General features: G+C 45.6%; 1 protein-coding gene across 1 annotated transcript in view; it reads left to right on the plus strand.

The window, feature by feature from the left end:
- LOC149445436 (uncharacterized) overlaps positions 1 to 20,346 on the plus strand; it is a 194,079-nt gene that overhangs the window by 143,463 nt on the left and 30,270 nt on the right. Inside the window, exon 7 of the mRNA XM_089653838.1 lies at positions 8,959 to 9,412. Within this exon, the coding sequence (XP_089509964.1) occupies positions 8,959 to 9,412 (454 nt within the window). The remainder of the gene's footprint in view (positions 1 to 8,958; positions 9,413 to 20,346) is intronic.

Consider the following 20,346-nt stretch of genomic DNA (forward strand, 5'->3'; position numbering starts at 1 on the left):
TTATTTCTGTTTTTATTCTCTTTTAGTTTATAGTGAATAGCCAATTGTGTGTATTTTTGTATTCTTGGTAACTCTTTTTTTCTTTGTACATATTTTATGCCCTGCCCATTTTCAGGATATTAAGTCATACAGTTAATAAGTGACTTCTGTGTACTAAGCTTGAGCTCATATCTGTATTGTAGTGTCTATGTGCTTGGTCTAAGTTCATTGCCAATCTGTATGCAATTGTACTGTGTGTGTTGGCAGATTGAATACAGATTGTTAAGTAGCAGATCTGCCGGACAGAGATCTGTGTGTGTGTGTGTGGTGGCCCAGCAGACCAGTCTGTGGACAAACTGTTGGGTCATGGCAAGCTACTGTGTGTTGTTGTCAGGAATGGACTCGCCAATGGTGGTGGGACTCACCTGCCTTGTGGGCTGCAGTACCAAGGCTGGCCAGCGGGTGCTCCCAGCAGCCAGAATCTCATTCCTGCAATCAGGCCATCACCTGAGGCTGATTGCAGGAGGTGTATTTAAGTAGGACCAGGCCTGTGATCAATGCCTTGATGTATGTTTCCCATGAGCCCCTGTACCTGCATCCTGTCTGCTTCCTGCCTGAACCTGACTCTGAACCTGACTCTGAACCTGACTCTGAACCTGACTCTGAACGAACTCTGCCTGTCCTGACCTCGGCTATTCCTGAATACTCTTCCGCTTGCTCCTGGTACCCTGTTTGCCCGTTAGCTACCGACCTGACCCGCCTGACTACGTTGTTCTCTCTCTCTCTCTCTCTCTATCTCTCTATCTCTCTATCTCTCTATCTATCTATCTCTCTATCTCTCTATCTCTCTATCTATCTATCTATCTATCTCTCTATCTCTCTATCTATCTATCTCTCTATCTCTCTATCTCTCTATCTATCTATCTATATATATATATATATATCTCAGTTTGGGTTTGTTTCACCTTGTTGTATGTATTTGTGTTAGTTTTTGGTTTGGTTTGTTGCACTGCGTTTATGTTTGTGTTGTCCTTAATAAATTATCTTGTTTACACGCTATACCTGAAGTCTGTGTTTCCCTGTGTCGGTCCACACACCTCTGGTCATTCCCGGAGCCCTGACAGTTGTGTGTCTGGTGTGGGGGTGTGTATACAGTTGGAACAGTGATTAACACCGGGGTTCTATCTTGTAGGATAGCTGGAGGAATCCTAGAGGAGTGTGCTAAATGCTAGACTACTCCCCCACCCTTGGAGTGCACCAGATTGTATGTAAGATTCATATCTGTCTGTGTGTGATCAGCCATCTAGATTGGAGTGGAGACTCCCTCTAGTGGTGGCCAGAGGTAGTGCGGGCTGTGAAAGTGTATCACTGTCAGTCTTATATGCTCAAAGTAAGTCCCCCTCACTCCCTCTTTACCCCAATCACGGACCACGCTTTGGTTAGTCACCATGGGCGTGCCTTATCCGTGACATTTACATTGGGGAAATCTTTTTTTATTAATAAAGGACTAGTCATGTGGTGTGGATAATGTCTTTTTTTAAATTTTTTTTTATACTATTTACAATATTTCTTTCTGAATGAGTAACCCAGGGTATACGTACCCTTACACATTCATGTGGGGGAGGTAGCTGAGAGCCCTCTAATTTGAAGGGGGATTCCAGATTCCAATAAGTACACCACCAAGAGACCCCCCCCAAGGTCAGGGTTGTGGGGAAGAGGTCCTTTGCAAGATATACTCCCCATGTTGAGGGCACATGGCTGGCATGGTTTAGGGGAGGGGGTGCGTGATCTGGGGAGGACCCCCAGCCTTCTTTATTGTGTGCGCTTCCCCCATTTATATCCACACCAGACTCCCATCCAGGATAAGGGTCTGCTATGGATTTTAGGGACGACCCCACACAATCTTGTTTTAGTTCCCTATTACCATGTATACCAGATCCTCATCTTGGACAAGGGTCCGGTATGGATAAAAGAATCCCAGATCGCTCTATTTACAAACTAGACTGAACCGGGTACATTTGGCTCCTCAATACCTTTCACTATCACCAGCTCCAATGTACTGACATCATGGCTGCTCTCAGACCCCCCACCGGGTATAGGGACCCCCTGTGATGTCTGCAGCTTCTGACTCTGTATTTAGCCTGTTGGAGCTTCATATACACATATCTGTCTCCAGTCAAATGAAAAGAGATGAGCCTTTTCTCTTCTATTAACCACCTCCCGCCCTCCATATCAGGAAATGACGGACAGGTGGAGGTTCTCTCATTCTGGGAGGATGTCATATGATGTCCTTCCACTCTAACCGCAGTGCTGGGACACAGCGGATCACCGATCAGTGGAAAGAGCCGATGACTGTCATGTGATCAGCTGTGTCCAATCACAGCTGATTGCATGTAAATAAGGAAATGCTGGTCACGTTGACTGCTCGTGAGGAGAGGAGAGTTGGTAATCGGCAATCCTCAGAGGGGACATCTACACTGATCATCAGGTCACTGATGATCAGTGTAGCCCCACCAATGCCACCTGTCAGTGCCCATCAATGCCACATATCAGTACCTACCAGTGCCCATCAATGCCACATATCAGTGCCAATCTGAGCTGCCTTTCAGTGCCAACTATTAGTGCCGCCTATCAGTGCCCATCAATGCCACCTAACAGTTCAAGTCAGTGCCGCCTATCAGTGACATATATAAGTGCTGCCTTTCAGTGCGCACCAGTGATGCCTGTCAATGCCCAACAGTGCCACCTATCAGTGCCCATCAGTTCAGCCTATCGGTGCCCATCATTGCAGCCTCATTAGCGCACATCAGTGAAGGAGAAAAATTACTTATTTACAACATTTTATAGCAGAAGCTGAGAAAAAAACTTATTTTTTCAACATTTTCAGTTGTTTTTGATTTGTTTTAGCAAAAAATAAACTCAGAGGTGATTAAATACCACCAAAAGAAAGCTCTATCTGTCTCAAAAAATGGGTACAGTGTTGCATGACCGCGCAATTGTCATTCAAAGTGCGACAGTACTGAAAACTGGCCTGGGAAGGAAAATGTGAAAGTGCCTGGTAGGCAAGTGGTTTAAAAAATATTTTGGGGCTTTCTACAGGCTTGCAGGAAACACAACAAACACTAAGTAAGCCGATCTAGATGTTCCAATTCCCATTGGGAGCAGCCCGTCTATTAACCCCTTATATCCCCATCCTAATATTATACAACCAATACAGTCCAGATAATTCACCGCTATCCATCTACAGAGAAAACCACATGACCCCACCAATGAGGATGGAGGAGGACCAGAGTCACATGACTGAGAAGATACTAAACCTCACCCTGGAGATCATCTACCTGCTGACCGGAGAGGTGAGGAGGATTCTGGGAGGTCACATGACATCACTCTTATCTCTATTAATAAAACACAGACCTGACCGGAGAGGTGAGGAGGATTCTGGGAGGTCACATGACATCACTCTTATCTCTATTAATAAAACACAGACCTAACCGGAGAGGTGAGGAGGATTCTGGGAGGTCACATGACATCACTCTCATCTCTATTAATAAAACACAGACCTGACCGGAGAGGTGAGGAGGATTCTGGGAGGTCACATGACATCACTCTCATCTCTATTAATAAAACACAGACCTGACCGGAGAGGTGAGGAGGATTCTGGGATTCTAACATGATATTCCAATTGGTTCCTCAATACAGAGATTTCCTCTTCTGAAGTCAGGTGATCATATGACCATCACAGTGCCTCCATGTGACTCCCTAAACCCTGAGAGACACAACATGCAGAAGATTCTAGAAGTCACCAGAGAGATCACTGAGCTGCTGACAGGAGAGGTGAGCGGTGCCGGGAATTCTGGGACATTCTCCAGTAACAGACAAGGGATGTGTCTGGATGGTGACTGTATCATTGTGTGTGTCAGGTTCCTATAAGGTGTCAGGGTGTCACTGTCTATTTCTCCATGGAGGAGTGGGAGTATTTAGAAGGACACAAGGATCTCTACAAGGACGTCATGATGGACAATCAGCCGCCCCTCACATCACCGGGTAAGAGGAGACTTTATTGTAAAGGAGAGAGCAGTACGGAGGATCCACCTAGATCCCCCATCATCTGATAAACACACAGAAACAATATACTCATAAAAAACTAACTAGTCAAGAGGGTACTAGGTAAAGTTCATAAATGAACAATAAATGATAAAAAGTTCAAAGGTGACTGCAGCGCTCTTAGAGTGCCTGCTTCCCTGGTAAGGCGGTGCTTGTGCAAATAGTTGTGGAAAAATTGCGCACTCATCAGATGCACAATTTAAATGCGCATGTAAACATATATCCAGATGTCCTCAGGATAGGCCAGGTGAGGGGGTAACTAACCTCTGAAGGGTAAGTAGTGTGTCAAAAGATCCTGGGGCTTTAGTGATGATCCCATTAAGCGTTGAGTGGGTGCTACTTCCTGGATATGCAGGAGATTCCCTCTCTGTGTACTGGGATAGTGTAGTATGGTAAGTATAGATTAATTTATTCATTAAGGGATGAAAGTAAAAACCGATGCATTAGAAATATCATAAAATGAGATGAGATGTCAGGACTAACCGTTCACAATCAAAGATGGCCACCGGAGCGCCACGAGGCTCCGGTGGCATGACGTCACGGCGTAACTAGCTCCTTCTTAGGCTTTTCAACTTCAGAGGGGATGCCTTTTGACTAGTTGGTTTTTATGAGTATATTCTTCTTATTATTATCTAGCGCTGCACCACTACTGAACTGTTTTATCTTGGTTACCGTTGTGCATAGCTGCTCCCCTTCTCTCCAGTGCACTCGCATATTTTTACCTTTATACACAAACAATGGATTCAGTCAGTGTGTGTGTTTCCTACAGATGGATCCAGTCATGGGAACCCACTAGAGAGATGTCCCCGTCCTCTGTATTCCCGGGATTCCACACAGGAAGGTCACACCATCCCTCACTATTACAAGGTTGGTGGGATGGAGCATCTAGAACATGGACTCATGAAGACAATGTGTGGAGTTCTTTTATGTGACCTTACATTTTACAGATGATATTTTTTCTCATTTCCTTGATTTAGAGTGGAGATCCAATCGATATAGAATTTGAAGTGACAGCAGAAGAAGAAGAGGCGTATGTGAGGGATGATCAGCAGTCTATGGAGGAGGATGGAATAACGGGGACATTTATAGAGGAGGACACTCCTACAGAGATCAGCACAGGTGGGTCATGAACACTAAATCCATTCCTCCACCCATACTGCTCACTGATTGGTCCAGAGTAGGGCGAGGACTGGGTGATATCAGCCTGTAATCCCCTGGTCACTTTCCTGAGCTGTGTTCCCCGTCCTGTATTCCTGGATTTCTCTCGGATAATCTTCCTTCTCTGTGCTGCAGACACAATTTATGTATCTAGACTGGATTTATGGAGGTTCTGGGGTTCAGCTGGCAGGAAAATTCTGATTCATGGGCGTTACTTGACATAGACACCTGGGACATGTGATTTGGGTCTCCTTCCCCATGCCCGGGTCTAGTAAGATCTCTGACAGAATAATTCTCCCAGGGTTCCTTGCTCTGTTGTCTGCTGGCTGTGCCGGGTGGAGGGATATGTCTGTAGTGTCTCAGACCCAAGTCACTGAGTGCAGTCTCAGGAGATGGGAGGCAGCGGTGTGGGATCTCTGCAACTTGTCTACAGTAAACATTTAATCTTCCACTGATTACTGAATACAAATATTATGAGTCCTGACCCTTACACTATAAATATACTAAAGAAAAAATGCTGCACCTACATCTTTATCAATAAGTGCTAAAAGTGCAAATTTCATGCAAATATACTACAGTATATTGCCAAAAGTATTTTCCCCGCCCTCCCAATCATGTGATTCAGGTGTTCCAATCCCCTCCATGGACACAGGTGTATACAATCAAGCCCCTAGGCATGCAGACTGCTTCTACAAACATTTGTGAAAGAATGGGTCGCTCTCAGGAGCTCAGTGACTCCAAGCGTGGTCCACCTGTACAATAAGTCCATTCGGGACATTTCCTGGCTACTTAATATTCCACTCTCAACTGTTATAACAAAGTGGAAGCAACTGGGAACAACAGCAATTCAGCCACCAAGTGGTAGGCCACGTCACATGACAGAGCATGGTCTTAAGCACACAGTGCGCAGAAGTCTCCGACTGTCTGCAGAGTCAATAGCTAAAGACCTCCAAACTTGGTGTGGCCTTCACATGAGCCCAACAACAGTGTGTAGAGAGCTTCATGGAATGGGTTTCCATGGCTGAGCAGCTGCATCCAAACCTTCCATCACCAAGTGCAATGGAAAGCATCAGATTCCGTGATGTAAAGCATGCCGCCACTGGACTCTAGAGCAGTGGAGATGTGTTCTCTGGAGGGACCAACCACGCTTCTGTGTCTGGCAATCCAATGGATGTGTCTGGGTTTGGTGGTTGCCAGGAGAACGGTACTTGCCTGACTGCATTGGGCCAAGTGTAAAATTTGTTGGAGGGGGATTATGGTGTGGAGTTGTTTTTTAGGGGTTGGGCTTGGCCCCCTAGTGCCAGTGAAGGGAACTTTTAAGGCAACATTTTGGACAATTTCATGCCCCCAACTTTGTGAGAAGAGTTTGGGGATGGCTCCTTCCTGTTCAAACATGACTGCACACCAGTGCATGAAGCAAGGTCCATAAAGACATGGAGGAGCCGGTTTGGGGTGGAGGAACTTGACTGGCCTCGACAGAGTCCTGACCTCAACCCCATAGAACATCTTTGGGATGAATTAGAGCGGAGACTGTGAGCCAGGCCTCCTCCCCCGACATCAGTGCCTGACCTGACAAATGTGCTTCTGGAAGAATGGTCCAACCTTCCCATAGACACCCTCCTAAACCTTGTGGACGGCCTTCTCAGAAGAGTAGAAGCTGTTATAGCTGCAAAGGGCGGGGCCAACTCAATATTGAACCCTACGGACTAAGACTGGGGGGCCATTAAAGGTCATGTGTGTGGAATGGCAGGCCGCCCAATACTTGGGGCAATATAGTGTATCATAGGTAGAAATGCCCACACATGGACTTCCTCAGTGACCCCTAAGACTACGTATGTAACTTTTATCAGGTCTCCAGGTGGATTTAGTCTGTAATATATCATAGGTAGACTCATCTCTTCAGAGAGGTCTATCACACCTCCAACTAACAACTAAACTTTTAATTCTTCCATCAGCTCATCCCCCAGACTTATTACCTTTTGTACCACTTACCCCACCCAGTTAGATTGTCTGTCTCTGTATATAGTGGTGTCTAATTGTGACTTCCATAGATGTCGGAAATAATGTTTAATATTTATATATTTTAACTAGTTTTAATAGTATATAACTTATCACATTGTATGGTATATGTCTGCACTATTCATTAATTAGAGGCACAGGATAATACACTCCTAACTTTTTGACTCTTACACTATATAATTTATATTGTACATTACATCCTCCTGACCCCTGCACTATATGCTCTATGTTGTACATTACATACTCCTGACCCCTGCACTATATACTCTATGTAGTACATTACATACTCCTGACCCCTGCACTATATTCTCTATGTTGTACATTACATACTCCTGACCCCTGCACTATATACTCTGTTGTACATTACATACTCCTGACCCCTGCACTATATACTCTGTTGTACATTACATACTCCTGACCCCTGCACTATATACTCTGTTGTATATTACATCCTCCTGACCCCTGCACTATATACTCTGTTGTACATTACATCCTCCTGACCCCTGCACTATATACTCTATGTTGTACATTACATACTCCTGACCCCTGCACTATATTCTCTATGTTGTAAATTACATACTCCTGACCCCTGCACTATATACTCTATGTTGTACATTACATACTCCTGACCCCTGCACTATATACTCTATGTTGTACATTACATACTCCTGACCCCTGCACTATATACTCTATGTTGTACATTACATACTCCTGTCCCCTGCACTATATACTCTTGTATGTTGCATCATTCTGATATAATATAGTTCAAACCTTAGGCATCCTATATAAGTTGTACATTACATCGGCCTTACTTCTGTTCCCCCCCATTTCCTCCCAGCTGGACATATCGAAAGATGTGATTGGAGCACAGACTTTTACATGGTGATAATAATGTGATAACATCCTCCAACTTTGGACCCTTAAACAGAAAGTGATAATGAGGGAGGAGTCAATACCCCAATGATGGTGGTCTTCAGGATCAGTCCAGTCTTCATCTTGGTTGTTCTCCCCCCATCCTCACTCTCTGACCTCTGGTGGGGCTCAGCCCCGCTGTTCTTCATGACTAAATCATAGACTAAATCAGGAAGTGCAGTACTTCTTGTGTTGGGAAGATGGCGATGAGTGATAGAGGGGGTGGGGACCCTCGTCCTATAATCCCCTCATCACTGTCCCTCCTATAAAAGACAGTTCTGGTTGTTTCCTCACTCTCTGACTAAGGTCCATGAATAAAGAAATGACCTGGTAGGAGATCAGAGGAGCCATTTCCTAGTTCCCTTGAGGGTGGAATTGTAAGCTCCTCAGAGACCAAGCTGCCTGATGTGGGCGGAGTCCTGGTTTGGGGGAACCAATCAGCTCCTGTCTAGTAATCCTCTTTGTCTTTGTATTTTAGTCCATGGCCGGGAGATGAGGAAAACCTCCGAGGATTGTCTCACTTTGTCTCCAGACTGGAAAGTAGAAGATGAGGACATCACACAGTATAGTCCAGGAGAAAACCCGGCTCCCTCCAATGTCCATCCGGCACCACCCAGTGTAGATGGACCATCAGAACCTCAGACTGTGCGGGACCGGGCCGGCCTTCCAATAGGGAAGAGCTTCTCCTGTACTGAGTGCGGGAAATGTTCCTGTTATAAATCCCATCTTAATGTACATAAAATATCTCACACAGGGAAGAAGCTGTTTTCCTGTCCTGAGTGCGAGAAATGTTTTTCATGCAAGTCTCATCTTTCCATACATCAGAGATCTCACACGGGGGAGAAGCCGTTTTCCTGTCCTGAGTGCGGGAAATCTTTTTCTGATAAGTCCAATCTTTACACACATCAGAGATGTCACACAGGAGAGAAGCCATATTCCTGTCCTGAGTGTGGGAAATGTTTTTCACGGAAGTCCCATCTTTACACACATCAGAGATCTCACAAAGGAGAGAAGCCATATACCTGTTCTGAGTGTGGGAAATGTTTTTCACAGAAGTCCAGTCTTTACAGACATCAGAGATCTCACACGGGGGAGAAGCCATATTCCTGTCCTGAGTGTGGGAAATCTTTTTCAGTTAAGGCCAGACTTTACAGACATCAAAGAACTCACACAGGGGAGAAGCCATATTCCTGTCCTGAGTGTGGGAAATGTTTTTCACGGAATTCGCATCTTTCCAGACATCAGCGATCTCACACAGGGAGAAGCCACTTTCCTGTCCTGAGTGAGGGAAATGTTCCTCACTGAAGTCCTGTCTTCCTGTACATCAGTGGTCCCACACAACCCTGGAGGTGTATTAGTGCCTTGAGTGCGGGAAATGTCTTCTAGATGAATGTTGCTGGACATCCCAGCTCTGATGTGGGGAAGAAGCACACCCTGATATACACCTCAGATATACTCCATGGCTGATCTTCATCATGGAAGGAACAGTTGATAAGGAGATCAGAGGTCCCCAAAGACATGGATGAAGTGTGGGACCAGGTTGGCCATTGATGGCAGGAGAAGAGTAAAAATGGAGTCCTGCCCTGTGATTGGCTGAGTACATTTTGTGGTGGGAGATTTTACAAACACTTAGAGGTCTGTTTAAATAAATATTTCTACCTCCTGTATACCGGACACTTCCCCCCCTTCCTGCCCAGGCTGACTGGTAACTATCAGCGCTCTCACACTTTGAATGACAGTTACACAGTCATGCAACATTGTACCCAAATTATAATTTTGTAATTTTTTTTCACACAAATTGATATTTATTTTGGTGGTATTTAAACACCACTTTTTACCATTTTTGCTTGTTTCTTGTTTTTACAAATAAATCGTCTTTCCTTATAAATGTAGACAAAGGTGTATTCTGCGCCATTTCTTGGGTACAATAACCCCAATCAGTGTCTATGATTCAGTGTGTAGGAGAGTTATAGAGTCTACAAACTATGGGAGAGATGTCTGAAAATCCATCATGTCTGATGACGGCAGATCTCATTTCTGAGGATCAAAAACACCAGAACGGTACAAATTGTCAGAACTTTATCTGTGAGGAAATAATCCGTATACAATTCATGGAAACAGGCGGGATCTGGAATGAAGGAGATTCCCTACTAATTCTCACAAAGTAACCGACATCCCAGTTCTGTATTTGTGATAATTGGAAGACGAAATAAAACGCAATAATGTGCAAAAATATATATTTATTAATAATATAAATCAGTACAAAATGGGGATGAAATCTAATAGGTGATGATAAATAATAAACAATACAAGATAACAGTACAATGATCTAATCCACAATAATGGGGAGAAATACAAGCCAGCAATTACTTCCAAATATTAATGAATTACATCCAACTGTCTGGAAATGTCGTGTAAGAAATCAGTAACTCAGCAACATGTGACAACAGATATACAAATCCCCCCCGTGATCTCTCTACAGCCAGATATTCAACGCTCAACGTGTACCTTGCCATGACTTGATCTGGAATCCCATACACAGGCCAATCCAATCCGCTTACAATCTGAGATGAAGATGTAATGTTACATGAAGTAGTCTACCTTGTCATATATATACTGTATACATCCGGATAAACCAGGGTTTAAAATTTTGAGTCTAGACCTACTAGCCAGGCACAAACCTTACTCTCCACTAGTTGCCCCACCCAACCTTGCCCAGGTCTGCCTCCAACCCCACCCCCAGCCCATCCCCCAATGCTGTCCCTAGCCCTGCCCCCAACCACACCCCCTTAAAGCTTATGAAATAACATTTTTTTTAGAATAATCCAAAAGTCCTAAATATACAAAAACTGCAATTATAACTTTATTATGTCAATTTAAACATCACAGCAATAGCTTAATAGCAATCGGGTGCAATCAAAATATCAAGTTTTACAGCTGTAAACCTGGAGTGAACATTTTGTATTTCTTTTGTTTATCTCCTGCATCTTTAGTAACTGCAGTAAAGTCTCTTTTAAAAGATGTAAGTTTAGTTTACAGAAGTATAGCATAAGAAAAAGTGCTTATTTTGATGCCAAAAACATGAAATAATAATTACTGTAAACATGTTGTATTTTTTATCTCCAGCAGAGACCTTAGAGAAGTGCGGCATTAAGAAAAAAAGAAAAAAGTGCCTCTATTAATGGCCAAAAAACATTAAATAAAATAAATAACAATAGTAAACATTTTGCATTTTTTATCTCCAGCATCTTATTAAAAGAGAGCTTAGAGAAGTAGTGCATTAAGAATAAACAAAGAAGTGCTTATTTAGATGCCAAAAAACATGGCATAACAATAGTAACCATTGTAACATAGAGCAGCCATGGTTTGTGTTGTACAGCAGGACCAAGACTTGTGTAATACCCTTTTTCTGATGCAAAATACCACTTCAATGGCTGTGTGCGGATTGCAATCTATTTCATGAAGAAAAAACACACCAAAAAATGATTTTTTTGGGATGCCAAAAGCAGTAGGAAGCCAGTTTCACATCAAGATTTGCTATGGTTTTCATTGTACAGCAGGACCAAGACTTGTGTAACGTCCCCTTTCTGATACAAAATACCACTCCAATGGCTGTGTGTGGATGTAATCTTTTAGTGGTGGTCCATTAACAGCAATCATCAGAAGATCATCCAAAGTCTCCCGTGTCAGTGATGAACGATAGACCGTATTTATTCTGATTTGGTAGCTATAGCCACGTTCACATGAGGCGGTTGTTGGGGAAGTACGGCACAGAAATTGAACAGAGGGAGTATGTTGCTGAATCTTTCTTTCTGCTGATTCAGTCTTTTCAGAGTCTCATTAAAAGAGTTCATTTTGAATGGAGAGTTTGAGGTCAGCCCACTCTGCTTCTAACAGCTCAATTTTGTCTTTAAACTGATTATCAAAAACATGTTTTGTAATTTTGTGCAACTCAGTCCATCCAAAGTTGGGGATGTGAGCTTTGTCTGGCCAAGACACGCTGTTCAATATATGGACAGATTGTACAATATCTGAGGAGAACGAGGAAAGCCTCAAAATGAAATCTCTTTCTGCTTTGGCCAATACAGATTGGCGTATAGACTGAAATTCTGTCACCACCTTGAAGGTTGGTCAGCTGCAGTCCATGTCGTTTTCCATCTTCTGTAAACTCACTAAGAAATTCAAGTTTGTTTTTTCCTTTCCCATCAGAAAGATCCTGAAGAGTTTTAGCTGCTTGTTCTAGTTTGTTGTTTACCTGACAGATCATAAGTTCCTTGTTCTGAAGACCCTCTGACAAAGGTTTCAGCTTGCTAGAAAAATCGAATAGGAAATGCAAAAGTTTCACAAACGTCATCTGTTTCAGGTCTTTCAGGATGCCTTTAACTTTAGCAGATCACATGATCCCTCAGATGATATCTGCTCAGAATGGCTCCCTACTGTCTTCCAGTGTTGCAGAAAAGCACGCAAGGCCTCGACTTTGCTGCATAACCAGCGCACTGTGTGTACATCTTTCATTTTCAAGATTTCCTCAAAGTGTCTGCGAGATCTTTACTGGTTGGCAACCCTTCTTGATCCACGTTACAAGGGTCAAGGTGCAGAGCTCATCCAGTCTTCCCAGAGGGAGCAGAGGATGAAACATCCTGAGGATGCCTTGAAATTGTGCAACACCTTTCCAGATACTGGGAGGTCACCATTTCCTGGACAACGTGTTTCTGAGGCTTCATTCTGTCAAAGGAAGAGCGGTGGAGAAGGCGGCCAGCACCCATCGGCAGGGTCTGCATCATATAGTGCAGGATTATCTAGGGGCAAGAACAGACTTGGAGACCTTTCCAACTGAACATCCACTGGGTTACTGGGTCTTGAGGATGGATCACTGGCCAGAACTTGCTCAATATGCCATCGAGCTACTGGCCTGTCCTGCATCCAGCGTGCTTTCTGAACGGACATTCAGTGCTGCTGGAGGTTTTGTGACGGATAAGAGTGCGTCTGTCCACAGACTCCGCTGACCAGCTGACATTTATCAACAAGAATCAATACTGGATAATTTTTCTATAATTTTTAACAGTTTTTAACTGGAGGGCCCATGTCTGCACCCAGCAATAGTAACTGTGAGGGGACACAGTGTTCAGGCACCATCAACACTGAAGGCCACATTTTTCTATACCCGTATGAGAGGTGCATTACATATAATTAGAATTTTTAGAGCCGGGTCCAATCCTGGACTTGTCAAGAATAACTCTGAAGGGTTATGGTGTCAGTCCTGCTGCAGCAGGTTCTATACATTGTACAGATGTGCAACTTTGCAGGTAGTTTAAGGGACCCCCAAAACATGATATTTAAATTAATATTTTTTTATTTTTTTTTTACTTTAAGCAATGAAAAATGACTGCCCCTTTAAAAACTGTACTATTAGAATTTTTTTTCCACTGATTCATGTCCATCAGGGCAGATCCCGAGTCCCCATACCACTTTTATTGCTAACACCTAGCATATAATCCTTCAAAATGGGCACTTTTGAATTTTCAAGTTTGAGTCCCATTGGTTCGATGTTGGCGGCGAACTTTTGTTCTGTTCGAATGTTCTACCATGAACTGAACCGGGGGGTGTTCAGCCCATCACTAGTGATACACTAGAAGTGCAGAGAGAGAGCACACAGGGCAGATCACACAAAACCTGACATATGGGGGTGTATTGGGGAATGTGAGGCACAGTACGGATAACAAGACACAGCACAACAAAATAGTCCACCAGGTAGCAATGTAATACCACATAGATAGTCCATGTAGGATGGCCAACCAAAATGGAGAACCAGTACACCAGGCCACCAGACGGTATGGCAAGGGGAATGTACCCAGCCCACAGGGTGAATACAGCATAGCAGTGGTTAAGTCCAGCACACTAGGCAGGGATCTAGGTGGACCAGGGTAGGATATAGCAAGGGTCAAATCCAGCTGATACAGCAGGGATCTGGGCAGACAAGTGGTTGAGTCCAGCACAGGGCAGGGATCTGGGCAGACAAGTGGTTGAGTCCAGCACAGGGCAGGGATATGGGCAGACAAGTGGTTGAGTCAAGCACAGGGCAGGGATCTGGGCAGACAAGTGGTTGAGTCCAGCACAGGGCAGGGATCTGGGCAGACAAGTGGTTGAGTCCAGCACAAGGCAGGGATCTGGGCAGACAAGTGGTTGAGTCCAGCACAGGGCAGGGATCTGGACAGACAAGTGCTTGAATCCAGCACAGGGCAGGGATCTGGGCAGACAAGTGGTTGAGTCCAGCAAAGGGCAGGGATCTGGGCAGACAAGTGGTTGAATCCAGCACAGGGCATGGATCCGGGCAGACAAGTGGTTGAAGCCAGCACAGGGCAGGGATCCGGGCAGACAAGTGGTTGAGTCCAGCACAGGGCAGGGATCCGGGCAGACAAGTGGTTGAGTCCAGCACAGGGCAGGGATCCGGGCAGACATGTGGTTGAGTCCAGCACAGGGCAGGGATCGGGGCAGACAAGTGGTTGAGTCCAGCACAGGGCAGGGATCCGGGCAGACATGTGGTTGAATCCAGCACAGGGCAGGGATCGGGGCAGACAAGTGGTTGAGTCCAGCACAGGGCAGGGATCCGGGCAGACAAGTGGTTGAGTCCAGCACAGGGCAGGGATCCAGGCAGACAAGTGGTTGAGTCCAGCACAGGACAGGGATCTGGACAGACAAGGGGCTAAGTCAGCACAGTATAGGGAACTGGACAAACAAGTGGGGTGATTCAAGCACAGGGCAGAGACCAGGGCAGCATGGTATGGCACATCAAGGGTACAGACTGGCAAACTGCAGCAATCAGATCCAGAATCCACTTAGTCCAGAGTCCAGGCACTATGAGGGATGAGCAGCAATAGACACAACATAGGTTCAGGGACTCACCAGTCAACAGAAGTCCAGGCAGCATGGCAGGGAACAGGAGGTCTGGTGGGCAGAGGTTCTTCATATGCACATCACAGGTCCTCAGAAGGCTGTGTGTCCTGGCCGCAGCATCTGGACCACACAGATAGAAGTTGCCAGAAGATCAGAGAGTAGAGCAGAGTCCCAGTGTCCAGGAAGCTATCTGTCTCAGCAATTCTGTGCACCAGGTAACCTCTTTCTAGGAAGACATGCAGCCCTCAGTCCTGTGTGTCCATCACAGAAGTAAACTCAGAAACGTCTGACCCTTTCTGCCAGCATAGGGTTATTATATTGTCCTTTGAATTCAGCCAAGCCTTAAGCATCCAAACCTGCTGCTGGCCCATCTGGCTTTATCCAGCTACAGGACACAATGCTGTCTGTGCTTCAACAAACAACACACAAAAAAATATATATTTCTTCCCTCCGCTACAACCCCTGCCCCTTCCAAACATGTACCAGCAAGAGGCCTCAACATGCCTCTGCAAGGTACATGTCCCAGTTCAGCAGCAAAACTACAACAGTATCCATGGGATGGCTTTTCATCTGAGGGCCACATGGTTATTAATGCTCTTTCCAGCAGGACATCACTTTGGGGTATGGAAGCGGTTGGCTTAGGGACACACTTGAAGTGCTGGGAGGATAATTTGATCCACTAACATTATCTCTACAGAGAGACTCTGCTTTGGCTGCGGACAAACCGGTCACTGCCAGGCCAGCTGCCCTGTTAGAAAAAGACTCTGAGGTCCACCTCTCCCAAGCTGGTGCACTATGTGGATATGTACCAAGCTTCTGAAGAAATGCCACTCCAACCCCAGCCCTCTGGTCACCCTTGGACCACCCATGCTACAGATGTGGTCAACCCAGGCATCTCCAGGCTAGATGCCCAAGGAACTTCACCCTCCCCAGAATCAAAACACCTGCCCTGATCCCAGTGTATTTCTGGTGCCAGAAGGAAAGAGCCTTTCACCATCTTAAAGTGAATTGATGCTTCCAACAACAACTGGTGCCCTTCTAGTTTATGGAGTCCAGCCACTTACCCCAAGATAAGGCAGCAGCTGTTACAGGAGCTCTGCATAGATGTACAAAAAGTCATTGGTTTCTGTGATACAGGTGCTTTCCTGACCATCATTGATCCCTGTGAGGTGAATTCTACAGGGAATTTCTTCTGTTGGGGTAATGGCAGGACTTTCTTTTGACATTCTCCAAGGGAATGACCTGTGAGAATTTAATAGTCTGTTTCTAAGGAGTGTGACCCAGAGCGCTAGGAGTAGAACACAAATCTGGGACAGGCGTGATGCAAGATGCAAATTCATCACGGATCTACCCTATTAACTATGTAAAGGCTCAGGTCAATCCCACCAACACCCCAAGATTTAGGGGAGGACCTCTTGGTTTGGAAAACAGGTGGACACATAAAGGAAGAGCACCCCAGACTTGATGCTGTAGATGGAGACAGCGGGGTCACATGCAGGCTAATTGTCCCAAGAGTTGTAGGTAGAGGTCCAACTTTACAGTCACGGCTGGAAAACATCTCACAGCCGTCCTTCCGGGATGTCCGGAGTGCATTCCACTAGGTAAATGATAAGCTGACTTTGGCTTGCATGTGCGATAGCCCGTCGGAGGCCCATCTCCATGACTACTCCAGCGTGCCGTCGCCTCACTGCGCATGTGCGATAGCCCGTCAGAGGCCCATCTCCATGACTACTCCAGCATGCTGTCGCCTCACTGCGGATGTGCGATAGCCCGTCGGAGGCCCATCTCCATGACTACTCCAGCATGCCGTCGCCTCACTGCGCATGTGCGATAGCCCATCGGAGGCCCATCGCCATGACTACTCCAGCCTGCCATTGCCTCACTGCGCATGTGCGATAGCCCGTTGGAGGCCCATCTCCATGACTACTCCAGCGTGCCGCCGCCTCACTGCACATGCGCCCCCACAGCCACGCACCTTTTGGCGTGCATTCCAATTCACCTCCAGAAGCCATATTTGGCAATGGCAGCACTTGATCTCCCTCTGCTGCCAGTATAGTAACACTACTCATGAATACTCCATACATCTAAAGACAAAGATCTGCCCAATGACCCCACTGACAGCCCACACAAAGCAAGGACATTCTGGCTGCCATTGAAATGTATGTGTATACCTACTTTGTGTTCACATTTATCTCCATGGAAAGAAGCCAACAATTGAGGAACCAGCAGGCTTTATCCAAAGGAATTATGTATTCAGTTCATTCATTTTTACTTTTTATACATTGTGCTGATCCAACAATATTATCCCCATGAACCCCAATGCAGCATTCCCAATATGTCATTATTTATTATATGGGGATATATATATATACACAGACTATATGACCTCCTCATGTATATATTACACTGCCCTGCGTTTCTTACAGCTTTAATGCCGGTGAATGTTTCTAATGTCTCTTACTATACCTCCTGATGTGTAATGTATTGTTGCTTGTGTGAGCATGTTGTGATGTCACCTTTGTCCCGCCTCCTTTCCCGGGACTGCCCAACCCAAGTGGGAGGGTCCAACCTCTGTCCCAGGGTATATATAGAAGAGGATTGTCATTGCCAAGTCAGCTCTGATGAAGAAGGGACTCGAAACGCGTCAGCCTGACTCTGAGAAACTTCCCTCGTGTTTAGACTCGCGCTGGTCTCTGATTGGTCAAGTCTCATCAAGGACTTTACACGCTTGTTATACTTCTCTGTTTGTGAGGATATTTTCACATCCAATAAAATCACATTTTACTGAGGTAATGCACAAGGTTGGTGTGCTTTTTGTTTCGCTTTTCAGTATTGGTGGGGCTTCCCCAGCCTTGTTTAGAGCCGCACAACCTTTGATGCCTTGGTGGGGAAGTTCTTCAAGTTCCGGGTCCATCTATCCACCCTTGTTCTGGGCCATAGAGGGCAGGAGGGGTTGTTTTGTGTTTACACCCGCAGTACCATTACTCCAGTCACTTTCCGGGTTGTTACCACCCCCCATTATTATCACTGTCCCAGCCCTTTCCATCTGTGGGAGGAGCTGAGTCTCCACCTCCTCATTAACACTGGGAGGCCTATAACAAACTCCAATGATGACCTTTGTAGTACCGCCCCCCCATGTGCAGTTCCACCCGTAATCCTTCAGCCTCATCACACTCTCCATCAACTAGGTCCTCTTTCACACTCGCTCTGAGATCACTTCTCACATAGAGACAGACTCCACCCCCTTTCCTATTCCCTCGTCTCTCCGAAAGAGAACCTAGCCAGGAATATGAATGGCCCAGTCATGTGAGGAATGAAGCCAAGATTCAGCAATACCAATTCAATCCTAGTTCTCTTCATGCACCAAACCTTCCAACTCACCTATTGTGCTCGGCACACTTCTGGCATTGGGGAACACTTTCATTCACCGACACCTTGTTCATTCACCGACACCTTGTTCATTCACCGACACCTTGTTCATTCACTGACACCTTGTCCATTCACTTACACCTTGTACATTCACCGACACCTCCTTCATTCACTGACACCTTGTCCATTCACTGACACCTCCTTCATTCACTGACGCCTTGTTCATTCACCGACGCCTTGTTCACTCACCGACACCTTGTCCATTCACTTACACCTTTGTACATTCACCGACACTTCACTCACTGACACCTTGTTCACACGGATTTTGAGCATTTTTTATTTTCATACAAATGGTACCAATTCCACTGGTTGTAACACCAACAAGTACTGACCTGTCTGATCTGTCTACCCCGTTAAAACTGAATTCTCCCTCCCCCCTCCATCCTAGTTTATATACTCCTCCAGCCTTCCCATAAACCCCTCCCCCAGCACAGCAGACCCCCTTCCATTTATATGCAGACCATCTCTAGCATATACAGTGAAGGAAATGTGTATTTGCTCCCAGGCTAATGTTGAATGTTCGCCCCTCACACAGAAATGATCGGTCTAACAATGGAATGTTCGCCCCTCACACAGAAATGATCGGTCTAACAATGGAATGTTCGCCCCTCACACAGAAATGATCGGTCTAACAATGGAATGTTCGGTGTAACACTGAGAGACAGAATACAACAACAAATTCAGCAGAAATGCGTCTAACAAATGATGACTGATCTGCCTGTTCATGAGGGAAAGAAGGATTTGATCCCCTTCACAAAACATGACTTAGTACTTGGTGGCCAATCCCTTGTTGGCAATCAGGTCATATGTTTCCGGGAGTTGGCCCCCAGGTTCGCACACATCTCAGGAGGGATTTTGGCCCACTCCTCTTGGCAGATCCTCTCCAAGTCATTAAGGTTTGGTGGCTGACATTTGGCAACTCAAAATTCCAGCTCCCTCCACAGATTTTCAATCGGATGAAGATGTGGAGACTGGCTAGGCCACTCCAGGACCTTAATGTGCTTCTTCTTGAGCCGCTCCTTTGTTACCTTGGCCGTGTGTTTTGGGTCATTGTCATGCTGGAACACCCATCCACGACACATTTTCAATGCCTTGGCTGAGGGAAGAAGGTTCTCACCCAAGATTTGATGGTACATTGCCCCATCCATCGTCCCTTTGATGCGGTGCAGTTGTTCTGTCCCCTTAGCAGAAAAACACCCCCAAAGCAGAATGTTTTCACCACCATGTTTCACAGTTGGGATGGTGTTCTTGGGGTCATAGGCAGCATTCCTCCTCCTCCAAACACGGCGAGTTGAGTTGATGCCAAAGAGCTGGATTTTGGTCTCCTCTGACCACAACACTTCCCACCAGTCCTCCTCTGCATCATTCAGATGTTCAGTGGCAGACTTCAGACTGGCCTGGACATGGGCTTTCTTGAGCAGAGGGACCTTGCGGGCACTGCAGGATTTCAGTCCTTGTCGGCGTAGTGTGTTACCAATTGTTTTCTTGGTGACTGTGGTCCCAGCTGCCTGGAGATCATTGACAAGATCCTCACGTGTAGTTCTGGGATGATTCCTCACTGTTCTCATGATCATTGACACTCCATGAGGTGAGATCTTGCATGGTGCACCAGACCTAGGGAGACTGACACTTGTTTTGTGTTTCTTCCATTTGTGAATGATTGCACCAACTGTTGTCACCTTCTCACCAAGCTGCTTGGCCATAGTTTGGTAGCCCAGTCCAGCCTTGTGTAGGTCTACCATCTTGTCCCTGACATCCCTGGACAGCTCTTTGGTCTTTGCCATGGTGGAGAGTTTGGAATCTGATGGTTTGATGGCTCCTGTGGACAGGTGTCTTTTATACAGGTAACAC

Source organism: Staurois parvus, unplaced genomic scaffold (assembly GCF_062004578.1).
Source record: "Staurois parvus isolate SC_StPar_1 unplaced genomic scaffold, SC_StPar_1.0 ptg000721l, whole genome shotgun sequence".
In the NCBI taxonomy this organism is placed as follows: Eukaryota; Metazoa; Chordata; class Amphibia; order Anura; family Ranidae; genus Staurois; species Staurois parvus.